The sequence below is a fragment of the Oncorhynchus masou genome, chromosome 28 (genome assembly GCF_036934945.1).
Source record: "Oncorhynchus masou masou isolate Uvic2021 chromosome 28, UVic_Omas_1.1, whole genome shotgun sequence".
In the NCBI taxonomy this organism is placed as follows: Eukaryota; Metazoa; Chordata; class Actinopteri; order Salmoniformes; family Salmonidae; genus Oncorhynchus; species Oncorhynchus masou.
Window position 1 is genome coordinate 81,403,779 of NC_088239.1, and position 13,788 is coordinate 81,417,566.

The 13,788-nt window shown below is 40.3% G+C and overlaps 1 protein-coding gene across 1 annotated transcript in view; it reads left to right on the forward strand.

Annotated features, from left to right (window-relative positions):
• Positions 1-13,788, forward strand: part of LOC135517075 (fibrillin-2) — a 132,509-nt gene that overhangs the window by 23,526 nt on the left and 95,195 nt on the right. The window contains 3 exon segments of the mRNA XM_064941097.1: positions 2,957-3,082; positions 10,659-10,784; positions 12,324-12,437. Of these exon segments, the coding sequence (XP_064797169.1) occupies positions 2,957-3,082; positions 10,659-10,784; positions 12,324-12,437 (366 nt within the window).

Here is a 13,788-nt window from a genome sequence, read left to right on the forward strand (position 1 = left end):
AAGGATCCAGGAACCCAAATGATTTGGGTGGATCCCATCCTCCTTATAATATGAGCTTTGTTTCCAGAAGGTATCAGAATTGTCAATAAATTCTACACCCACAGAGCTGCACTAGTCTCGTAGACAGTTATGGAGAGCTAAAAGTCAGCTGAACTGTTCAATGCCACAATTTAGGGAGGGCAGAGGGCCAGGTATTATGGGGTGTTTGTTAGTGTCAAGTAGTGTCCCTTTCTTTAAAATCCACCTATAGCTGTTCTGAGCTGCCCTTCGATCCCACATCAACCATGACAGTATCAGCCCCCGGTGACTGACACAGCCTCAGGAAGCAACCATGGTGATATCCTGAACTTTGACCCCACATGAACCATGACAGTATCAGCCCCCGGTGACTGACACACAGCCTCAGGAAGCAACCTGGTGATATTCTTTACTTTTTGCCCCAGGTACAGATATATGCCTAACCATCGAACTCCCTATCCCAATCGCTGGAATGATCTGGCCTCTGCCGTGTGTCATGACGTTGCCCTCTTTGGGTACAGCAATACCCATCCCCCTCTCAATGTCTCCTACACACAGGCTGCTGTGGTCAAAGAGAGGTCATAAATTCCTGGAGGAGATTATCTCCTCATGGCCACAGTATAGAGACAGAGTGAATTTTCATAGAGAACAAATTAATTTCTTCCACCTCACAGAACTTGAGGTCCGAACAACATTTATGTTTTGGAGAAGGTATAAAAGATCGGTGAAGAATCCAGCTACGAACTGGTCCGTTTGGTACCATTTGGTGAAACTCATGGGAGACAATACGACCACATTACCATAACGCTGTTTATATAATAGCCTCAGATATGAGTAAGGATGATACTGTTTGTAAAATTGTGTAATGTGATTTTAGACTGTTTAATGAAGGAAACTCCAATTCCCTTTTGAATTTAACTAAATCAGAGGACCGCCCATAAGCCCAATTAGGGTCGGGCATCCTGGGACAGGCCCTTTTCTGCAACTCCCGAATAAAAAACCCACTTTGAGAATTTCTCAACAGACCATGTTTCCCTCAATTACGAGAGGACAAAGGTTGCAGACCAGCTTACCTCAATAACGAGAGGGCCAAGGTTTGAGATGACTGCTGAATCTTTTAACCATCCCACATGGTTAAACTCTTAGACTATCGATACCGACAGAATAAGAACAAGTCTTTGATATTAATTACTAGTCTGCAGCTAGGAATTTGGTATCATTGAACACGAAGTCCGACAACCGCCGAAACATCTATTCTATAACGAATGAATGAATGTCACTCTGAACTATTCATTCTAACCACGACAGAGAGGGCGGACCAACTCTCCAACAGAAACAAACTTTTCAACAGAGACCCCGACGACACACTAGGCGTAAATATATATACTAATTGCAATTGTTCCCGAATGAGTGAGTGTTCATGTGCAAAGGATTAGCATTTCAATTGTTATAATTATCAACTGTGTGTTGTCTTATCTCAGGCGACCCCCACTTCCCTTTTGTACACCAAGCCGCGATGCCGGTTTATCCCACTAGGGAAACTCCGTTATCATTTCCTTGTAACTATCTACTGTTTGTTTATGCATTTCTGTGAATTACTTAGTTAGTAAATAAATTATTTAAGACAATTGATGACTCATAGTGAAGCCTGGGTTCGTGCAGATAACCAACAATTTACAACGTTTTGGAATGAGACTAACGTGAGGTAAAGAAGAATTCATTAATCAGAAGACTATATATTAGGAAAATTATAACTTTGTAATCTGAATATTTTCCTTGGTGCCCCGACTTCCTAGTTAATTACAGTTACATGATTAATCAGTTTAATCGCGTAATACTAATTACAGAGAATCTTTGATAAAAACTAAAAGTCTTCATTCATTTCATGATAGTAAAGACACGACACGTGTCTCTTGATGCAGATTGCGAGGCCAGAGCCACAGAACTCACCTGAGAAGAGAGCTGCTGAGACGCCGGTTGCGTGCAGCCCACGACAGCCAAAGGGGCTCTGATCCAGAGAGCACAGGGCCAGTGGAAGGGGGCTGCGGTTGTCCAGGCTGTACCCAGGCCGTTGATTGACTAGGACAGTTAGGTGGAAGGGCATCCACAGCCGTGGAGGGAACACACAAGTCCCCGGCAGAAGACGATACACTCAGTCTCCAGCAGATTCAATTAGCTGTCACTGCTGAACGCCGACAGTCCAAGAGAACAAACATTTCCCGGCTCTGCCAGGGACGTAGATGCTCCCTCCATGTTCACAAATGCTCTCCATCCAACCTCTCTGAGCTCGAGCTGTTTTGCAAGGAGGAATGGGAAAAAATGTCAGTCTCTCGATGTGCAAAACTGATAGAGACATACCCCAAGCGACTTACAGCTGTAATCGCAGCAAAAGGTGGCGCTACAAAGTATTAACTTAAGGGGGCTGAATAATTTTGCACGCACAATTTTTCAGTTTTTGATTTGTTAAAAAAGTTTGAAATATCCAATAAATGTTGTTCCACTTCATGATTGTGTCCCACTTGTTGTTGATTCTTCACAAAAAAATACAGTTTTATATCTTTATGTTTGAAGCCTGAAATGTGGCAAAAGGTCGCAAAATTCAAGGGGGCCGAATACTTTCGCAAGGCACTGTATATAGTCTATAATTTATCAATTTGAAAGGAATGGGGCAGTCCCATTCCTTTCATATTTTGTATTGAACCAATAGGACAGTAGAGAGGAATAGGAGGGGATTGAGTCAAAGGGCAGTGGACCGGTTTCGAACCGACTCTGGCATATATGGTATTGGGGTCCGTGGCACTAACCACTGGACCTCACAGGCCACCGTACAATTTTCTTTTTTATAGAAAGGATAAGTGTTTGTCATATGTTAGGGAGTTTCTCTGTCATCCCGTGTGTTACTAATACTGAATTACTTGTTGTGTGTATGTTCTCTCAGACATAGACGAGTGTGAGCGGGAACCGTCCCTGTGTCGTGGGGGGTCTTGTGAGAACACAGAGGGCAGCTACGAGTGTGTTTGCCCCCAGGGACACCAGCTCACTGTGGACGGGGCAGCGTGCGAGGGTGAGTAAGCAACACTGTAAATGTTAGACCTCAGTACACATGACAAATACTGAACATGTAACAAATACTGAGCAAAAAATAGACAGATCAAATGAACACACAACAGTTACTCAACATTTTAACTAATGTTTGTTACTTTACAATAATGTGCCAAATCTCAGTCTATATCATCAACATCATGACAAAATACTCAACAACATGCAGGGTTCTTCTCAACAACATGCAGGGTTCTTCTCACTAGACATACAGGGTTCTTCTCAACAACATGCAGGGTTCTTCTCAACAACATGCAGGGTTCTTCTCATTAGACATGTAGGGTTCTTCTCAACAACATGTAGGGTTCTTCTCATTAGACATGTAGGGTTCTTCTCAACAACATGCAGGGTTCTTCTCATTAGACATGCAGGGTTCTTCTCAACAACATGTAGGGTTCTTCTCATTAGACATGTAGGGTTCTTCTCAACAACATGCAGGGTTCTTCTCATTAGACATGTAGGGTTCTTCTCATTAGACATGCAGGGTTCTTCTCAACAACATGCAGGGTTCTTCTCAACAACATGCAGGGTTCTTCTCATTAGACATGCAGGGTTCTTCTCAACAACATGCAGGGTTCTTCTCATTAGACATGCAGGGTTCTTCTCAACAACATGTAGGGTTCTTCTCATTAGACATGTAGGGTTCTTCTCAACAACATGCAGGGTTCTTCTCATTAGACATGTAGGGTTCTTCTCAACAGGGTTCTTCTCAACAACATGCAGGGTTCTTCTCATTAGACATGTAGGGTTCTTCTCATTAGACATGTAGGGTTCTTCTCATTAGACATGTAGGGTTCTTCTCAACAACATGCAGGGTTCTTCTCATTAGACATGCAGGGTTCTTCTCATTAGACATGTAGGGTTCTTCTCAACAACATGCAGGGTTCTTCTCATTAGACATGTAGGGTTCTTCTCATTAGACATGCAGGGTTCTTCTCAACAACATGCAGGGTTCTTCTCATTAGACATGCAGGGTTCTTCTCAACAACATGCAGGGTTCTTCTCATTAGACATGCAGGGTTCTTCTCAACAACATGTAGGGTTCTTCTCATTAGACATGTAGGGTTCTTCTCAACAACATGCAGGGTTCTTCTCATTAGACATGTAGGGTTCTTCTCAACAGCATGCAGGGTTCTTCTCATTAGACATGTAGGGTTCTTCTCAACAACATGCAGGGTTCTTCTCATTAGACATGTAGGGTTCTTCTCATTAGACATGCAGGGTTCTTCTCAACAACATGCAGGGTTCTTCTCATTAGACATGTAGGGTTCTTCTCATTAGACATGTAGGGTTCTTCTCATTAGACATGTAGGGTTCTTCTCAACAACATGCAGGGTTCTTCTCCATAGACATGTAGGGTTCTTCTCCATAGACATGTAGGGTTCTTCTCCATAGACATGTAGGGTTCTTCTCAACAACATGCAGGGTTCTTCTCATTAGACATGTAGGGTTCTTCTCAGACATGTAGGGTTCTTCTCAACAACATGCAGGGTTCTTTCATTAGACATGTAGGGTTCTTCTCAACAACAACATGTAGGGTTCTTCTCATCCATAGACATGACATAGACATGTAGGGTTCTTCTCAACAACATGCAGGGTTCTTCTCATTAGACATGTAGGGTTCTTCTCCATAGACATGTAGGGTTCTTCTCAACAACATGCAGGGTTCTTCTCATTAGACATGTACATAGACATGCAGGGTTCTTCTCAACAACATGCAGGGTTCTTCTCATTAGACATGCAGGGTTCTTCTCAACAACATGCAGGGTTCTTCTCATTAGACATGCAGGGTTCTTCTCAACAACATGTAGGGTTCTTCTCATTAGACATGTAGGGTTCTTCTCAACAACATGCAGGGTTCTTCTCATTAGACATGTAGGGTTCTTCTCAACAGCATGCAGGGTTCTTCTCATTAGACATGTAGGGTTCTTCTCAACAACATGCACATAGACATGTAGGGTTCTTCTCATTAGACATGCAGGGTTCTTCTCAACAACATGCAGGGTTCTTCTCATTAGACATGTAGGGTTCTTCTCATTAGACATGTAGGGTTCTTCTCATTAGACATGTAGGGTTCTTCTCAACAACATGCAGGGTTCTTCTCATAGACATGTACATAGACATGTAGGGTTCTTCTCCATAGACATGTAGGGTTCTTCTCAACAACATGCAGGGTTCTTCTCATTAGACATGTAGGGTTCTTCTCCATAGACATGTAGGGTTCTTCTCAACAACATGCAGGGTTCTTCTCATTAGACATGTAGGGTTCTTCTCAACAACATGCAGGGTTCTTCTCATTAGACATGTAGGGTTCTTCTCAATAGACATGTAGGGTTCTTCTCCATAGACAGGGTTCTTCTCCATAGACAACATGCAGGGTTCTTCTCATTAGACATGTAGGGTTCTTCTCCATAGACATGTAGGGTTCTTCTCAACAACATGCAGGGTTCTTCTCATTAGACATGTAGGGTTCTTTAGACATGACATGTAGGGTTCTTCTCTCATTAGACATGTAGGGTTCTTCTCAACAGCATGCAGGGTTCTTCTCATTAGACATGTAGGGTTCAGGGTTCTTCTCATTAGACATGTAGGGTTCTTCTCATTAGACATGCAGGGTTCTTCTCAACAACATGCAGGGTTCTTCTCATTAGACATGTAGGGTTCTTCTCAACAGCATGCAGGGTTCTTCTCATAGACATGTAGGGTTCTTCTCAACAACATGCAGGGTTCTTCTCATTAGACATGTACATTAGACATGCAGGGTTCTTCTCAACAACATGCAGGGTTCTTCTCATTAGACATGTAGGGTTCTATTCATTAGACATGTAGGGTTCTTCTCATTAGACATGTAGGGTTCTTCTCAACAACATGCAGGGTTCTTCTCCATAGACATGTAGGGTTCTTCTCCATAGACATGTAGGGTTCTTCTCCATAGACATGTAGGGTTCTTCTCAACAACATGCAGGGTTCTTCTCATTAGACATGTAGGGTTCTTCTCCATAGACATGTAGGGTTCTTCTCAACAACATGCAGGGTTCTTCTCATTAGACATGTAGGGTTCTTCTCAACAACATGCAGGGTTCTTCTCAACAACATGCAGGGTTCTTCTCATTAGACATGTCGGGTTCTTCTCAACAACATGCAGGGTTCTTCTCAACAACATGCAGGGTTCTTCTCCATAGACATGTAGGGTTCTTCTCAACAACATGCAGGGTTCTTCTCCATAGACATGTAGGGTTATAATCAGTGGTTGGAACCAAAATTATTTTCCAATCGTTTCGTTCTAAACAGATCCACAATTTTCTTTGTTCCATTACACTGTTGCGACCAGCAAAATAAAGTTCAGAACCCCAAAATATGACCAGCTCATTAAACTACTTCACCATTCAGTGCGGACAGAGCAGGCAAGCTATCAGAACAGGATAAGACCCAGGTGCAGACAGATGTTTATTGACCCAAACACGGTGCATGCAAAAGACAGGTTAAAGGCATGCAGAGGTCCGTAATCCAGGGCAGAGTCAGAACTGGCGAAACAGAACTTGAGAAAGCAGGGAGACTGAAAAAAACCCTGGTAAGATGAACAGACAGAGAACACAAGTATATTTATTTATTTTACTAGGCAAGTCAGTTAAGAACAAATTCTTATTTTCAATGACAGCTGAGGAACATTGGGTTAACTGCCTGTTCAGGGGCAGAACGACAGATTTGTACCTTGTCAGCTCGGGGATTTGAACTTGCAACCTTCCGTTTACTAGTCCACCACTCTAACCACTAGGCTACCCTTCCGCCCCGGGTGATAATAAGGAAGATGAGTGACTGGAGACAAGCACAAAGACAGGTGAAACAGATCAGGGTGTGACACAAGCTAGTTTTTTACGTGCGCGATGGACAGACAGGTGTAGCCTATGGCTCAAGATGCCACTGACATTTTTGGAGAGAGAGCGAGAGAGGGTTGAGGAGGAGGCTTGAAGCGTTGGGTATCTTGTTATGACATGTATTATCTGAATTAGGCCCACAGAATTATATCTACAGAGGTACGGCTTCTATGGAGAAACTTTGAATGTCTTTGAACTTCAGAGCTGGCTTAACGTTGGACCAGAAAAGCTAGTTAGTTAACAAAGCTTGTGTGTGCAGAGCGGCAACAGAATTAAAAACACATCTTAGTTTTTTGTAGTTAATAAATCCATCGTCAAATGTGATAATTTTACCTATAATTGAAAAGGTAGTCCATTCCTCTCTGGCTAATTAAATAATGTCTCTTCCTATCTTCTGAATAAAGCTTGTACTGTCAGTACAGTAGCATCTGCTTGGGAGGGGCAGGTCGCCTAGACACACACTGGCAAAGTGTAGGGGTCTCCTCAACAACATCTAGGGTTCTTCTCAATAACATATAGGGTTCTTCTCATTAGACATGTAGGGCTCTTCTCATTAGACATGTTGGGTTCTTGTTTTTGTCACATTTTTCAGAAGAAAATATCATCTAGAAAAAGAAATTGACAAAATATCAACAATTTCGTATGTATAAGTGGAGAACACATCTGTGGATAGCCACACACATTTTTGGTAAAAACAGATGTTTCTGAAGCTGAGAAAAATTTGTTGGCGATTAGGAAGATTCTGAATTTTGGAAAATGGCAGTTAAAGACCAAGACACAGAATTTAGACTTTCAAACACCAAACACCTATTGAAATCCAATCCTCATCTCTTCAAAGTAAGTTACTACATATAGTCCAGACTCCAGTTTGTAACATTATCTATAAAATGGGCTTTTAAATGATGTGTGATTCAATGTAGTGAGCTTTGAAATTATGGATGTAAGTCCATTTAAAAGGGGTTACAATTCATGACATTTTGATGACGGTAGTATGATAAACAAACAAAAATATAAAATTGACATCAACTATTTGACATTCTTATTTTTACTTTTTGACAATACTAATAAATAAATGTAATTTTATTCTGTGGTGCCTGGCCTTAAATGATATATAGCCATTGATTATTTAAGGATAGAACTAATTAATGCCTAATGAGCTTAGTTCAACTGACGTACCCCATCAGAACCCAAAATATAAAATAGTTTTACTCCATTGTTTGTAAACAACATAATTGTAAACAAACACTGTATAGCTTCAACACATGGTTAAAGCTATAATTTTGATACAATGAATGGTCAGTCCTTGCCTCCATAGCTCCCACTATGAATTTATGACTGGTTACATTTCTTGAGCCCCATCCATCAGTTGTTTACCACTCAAAAATGGTGGGGTGCCCACTTTGTTGTTGTTTGAATCACAGATTTCCCCTTTAAGACCCCATCAAATGTTGTCATTCACCTCTAGTCCTTCTGAGTAGGTTATGTCCAGTGTTACTAGGTCATTGCATTGCTAGGTCATAAGGCTAATCACCTGATGTCTTGTTTTTCTTTTGTGACATTTATATTAGCGGACATTTTTCCCACCGCTCGCTCTCGCATCTTCTCAAATTGTCCTTTTTTTAACACAAATATTGATACAGTACAATGTAAACCCTTTCAATGAAGATTCTCCGTTGAGCATACTGTTTGAATTAGGCTTAATCGGTGTGTGGGAAATCGACACTACAAAAATAAATCTCCTCTCACTGTCAACTGTGTTTATTTTCAGCAAACTGTTATGTTCATACATAATATTTGTATGAACATGACAAGATTCAACAACTGAGACATAAACTGAGCAAGTTCCACAGACATGTGACTAACATAAATGGAATAATGTGGGGTCAAAAAAAGGGGGGGTCAAAATCAAAAGTAACAGTCAGTATCTGGTGTGGCCACCAGCTGCAGTAAGTCCTGCAGTGCATCTCCTTCTCATGGACTGCACCAGATTTGCCAGTTCTTGCTGTGAGATGTTACCCCACTCGTCCACCAAGGCACCTGCAAGTTCCTGGACATTTCTGGGGGTAATGGCTCTTGCTCTCACCCTTCGATCCAACAGGTCCCAGACGTGCTCAATGGGATTGAGATCCGGGCTCTTCGCTGGCCATGACAGAACACTGACATTCCTGTCTTGCAGGCAGTCATGCACAGAACGAGCAGTATGGCTGGTGGCATTGTCATGCTGGAGGGTCATGTCAGGATGAGCCTGCAGGAAGAGTACCACATGAGGGAGGAGGATGTCTTCCCTGTAACGCACAGCGTTGAGATTGCCTGCAATGACAATAAGCTCAGTCCGATGATGCTGTGACACACCACCCCAGACCACGATGGAACCTCTACCTCCAAATCGATCTCGCTCCAGAGTACAGGCCTCGGTGTAACGCTCATTACGTCATTGATAAACGCGAATCTGACCATCACCCCTGGTGAGACAAAACCGTGACTCACAGAGAAGAGTACTTTTTGCCAGTCCTGTCTGGTCCAGCGACGGTGGGTTGTTGCCCATAGGCAACATTGTTGCTGATGATGTCTGGTGAGGACCTGCCTTACAACAGGCCTACAGGCCCTCAGTCCAGCCTCTCTCAACCTATTGCAGACAGTCTGAGCACTGATGGAGGGATTGTGCGTTCCTGGTGTAACTCAGGCAGATGTTGTTGCCATGTCCCGCAGGCGTGATGTTCGGATGTACCGATCCTGTGCAGGTGCTGTTACACGTGGTCTGCCACTGCGAGGACAATCAGCTGTCTGTCCTGTCTCCCTGTAGCGCTGTCTTAGGCGTCTCACAGTACGGACATTGCAATTTATTGCCCTGGCCACATCTGCAGTCCTCATGCCTCCTTGCAGCTAACTGATCGCTGCAGTTGTACATAGTCTATTGGTAAATAGCCCACCCATTTTTACCTACCTCATCCCCATACTGTTTTTATTTATTTACTTTTCTGCTCTTTTGCACACCAATATCTCTACCTGTACATGACCATCTGATCATTTATCACTCCAGTGTTAATCTGCAAAATTGTAATTATTCGCCTACCTCCTCATGAATTTTGCACACAATGTATATAGACTCTCTTTTTTTCTATTGTGTTATTGACTTGTTAATTGTTTACTCCATGTGTAACTCTGTGCTGTTTGTTCACACTGCTATGCTTTATCTTGGCCAGGTCGCAGTTGCAAATGAGAACTTGTTCTCAACTAGCCTACCTGGTTAAATAAAGGTGAAATAAAAATAAAATAAAAAATGTCTAAGGCACGTTCACGCAGATGAGCAGGGACCCTGGGCATCTTTCTTTTTGTATTTTTCAGAGTCAGTAGAAAAGCCTCTTTAGTGTCCTAAATTTTCATAACTATGACTTTAATTGCCTACCATCTGTAAGCTGTTAGTGTCTTAATGACCGTTCCACAGGTGCATGTTCATGAAATGTTTATGGTTCATTGAACAAGCATGGGAAACAGAGTTTAAACCCTTTAAAATGAAAATCTGTGAAGTTTTTGGGAATTTTACAAATTATCTTTGAAAGACAGGGTCCTAAAATTGGATGTTTCTTTTTTTGCTGAGTTTATTTTGATATATGTATTTACATTTTGAGTAATTTAGCATGTGTTCACGAATGTTATCTTACACAGATTACAACGAGTGCGAGCAGAGCGTCAGCCTGTGTCGGAACGGCCAGTGTGTGAATGTGGCCGGTACCTACCACTGCTCATGTGACTCTGGTTACCAAGCAACTCCTGACAGACAGAGCTGCATAGGTATGGTCATTAAACTCTACCTTACAACATAAAAGATGAGTCATATGTTATATATGATGTCATGCTACGTGCCATTTACTCAGGTTCACATGTTCTAAAGTTCTGTTTTTCTTTTGTACTCTTGAGAAATCAATCTTAGAGCTATTACATTCAATAACATGCTAGCTATTTATTACATTCAATGACATGCTAGCTAACATGTCATGCTAGCTATTTATTACATTCAATAACATGCTAGCTAACATGTCATGCTAGCTATTTATTACATTCAATAACATGCTAGCTATTTATTACATTCAATAACATGCTAGCTAACATGTCATGCTAGCTATTTATTACATTCAATAACATGCTAGCTAACATGTCATGCTAGCTATTTATTACATTCAATAACATGGGAAATTTATTACATTCAATGACATGCTAGCTATTTATTACATTCAATGACATACTAAATAATTACATGTCATGATAAGTTATTTATTACATTCAATAACATGTTAGCTAGCATGTCAGTAGCTAATTTATTAGTTGTTCAATAACAACCTAGCTATTTATTACATTCAATGACATTAGCTAACATGTCATCCTAGCTATTTATTACATTCAATAACATGCTAGCTAACATGTCATGCTAGCTATTTATTACATTCAATAGTTGTTCCTAACATGTCATGCTAGCTATTTATTACATTCAATAACATGCTAGCTAACATGTCATGCTAGCTATTTATTACATTCAATGACATGCTAGCTAACATGTCATGCTAGCTATTTATTACATTCAATAACATGCTAGCTAACATGTCATGCTAGCTATTTATTACATTCAATAACATGCTAGCTAACATGTCATGCTAGCTATTTATTACATTCAATAACATGCTAGCTAACATGTCATGCTAGCTATTTATTACATTACAATGGGAAATTACTTTATTTTGTATTGCTTCACATACAATAAATAATTACACCTGTGAGAATGGTAGATAAGTTGTTTCACCTGTTTCCAACTCAGTTCCTAGCCTGTTCCGTCAGTTGTTATAACCTGTTTCCTTAGTTGTTCCTAACCTGCAGTTGTTCCTAACTTGTTTGACAGTTGTTCCTAACCTGTTTCCTTAGTTGTTCCATCCTGTTTTCAGTTGTTCATCTACTCTGTTTCCTAGTCTATATGTTCCTACCTGTTTCCTTAGTTGTTCCTAGCCTGTTTCAGTAATGTTCCTAACCTGTTTCCGTAGTTGTTCCTAACCTGTTTCCTTAGTTGTTCCTAACCTGTTTCCTTAGTTATCCTAACCTGTTCCTAACCTGTTTCTTACAGTTGTTCCTAGCCTGTTTCCGTAGTTGTTCCTAACCTGTTTTAGTTATTCCTAACCAGTCTATAATAGTTGTTCCTAGCCTGTTTACAGTATAGTTGTTCCTAACCTGTTTCCTTAGTTGTTCCTAGCCTGTTTCCTTAGTTGTTCCTAACCTGTTTTCCTTAGTTATAGCCTAATACCTGGTTTTCATTCAATAAGACCAACTGTGTTACTGTTTTTTCAGATATTGATGAGTGTACCATTGAGAATGGCGGCTGTGACCTGCACTGCACCAACTCAGAGGGGAGTTATACAGTATATAATAATGGCTATGCACTGATGACAGATATAAGCTGTTACTAAATACATCCTTTAATTCTCATTACTCTATACAGTATATACTACCTGGTTACTATATACAGTCTATAATACCTGGTTACTCTATACAGTATATATACCTGGTTACTATATACAGTCTATAATACCTGGTTACTCTATATAGTATATAATACCTGGTTACTATATACAGTCTATAATACCTGGTTACTATATACAGTATATAATACCTGGTTACTCTATACAGTATATAATACCTGGTTACTATATACAGTATATAATACCTGATTACTATATACAGTCTATAATACCTGGTTACTATATACAGTATATAATACCTGGTTACTCTATACAGTATATAATACCTGGTTACTATATACAGTATATAATACCTGGTTACTCTATACAGTTTATAATACCTGGTTACTCTATACAGTTTATACTACCTGGTTACTATATACAGTATATAATACCTGGTTACTCTATACAGTTTATAATACCTGGTTACTATATACAGTATATAATACCTGGTTACTATATACAGTATATAATACTGGGTTACTCTATACAGTATATAATACCTGGTTACTCTATACAGTATATAATACCTGGTTACTCTATACAGTATATAATACCTGGTTACTCTATACAGTATATAATACCTGGTTACTCTATACAGTATATAATACCTGGTTACTCTATACAGTATATAATACCTGGTTACTCTATATAGTATATAATACCGGGTTACTCTATATAGTATATAATACCTGGTTACTCTATACAGTATATAATACCTGGTTACTCTATACAGTATATAATACCTGGTTACTCTATACAGTATATAATATCTGGTTACTCTATACAGTATATAATACCTGGTTACTATATACAGTATATAATACTGGGTTACTCTATACAGTATGTGAGTAAAATACCTGGTTACTTAATTTGTCAAATTCCATTCATAAAGTTCAAATGGAATTGACTCCACTGTTAAAGACAACATTTCAAAATAAGGGCACAATGCAATCCCACCACTTCTATAACCCTAGCTCTCTGTATGATATATTAATTCAAGCAATATTGATACCACCTGCAGTACACAGTGTACAGTATAGACACCTGTAATGTACTGTATGTAACCCCTAACTCTGGCATCCCCATTCCAGCCTATAGTGCCTGGATGGTATTGTGTAAAGGTATACAGAGTCCAGGGCAGCCATCACTCTTACAGACGGACAGTCAGCCAGACGGACAGACAGACAATCAGCCAGTCAGCCAGACGGCCAGTCAGACAGTCAGACAAACAGTCAGACAGACAGTCAGTCAGACAGACAGTCAGACAGACAGACAGACAGACAGACAGACAG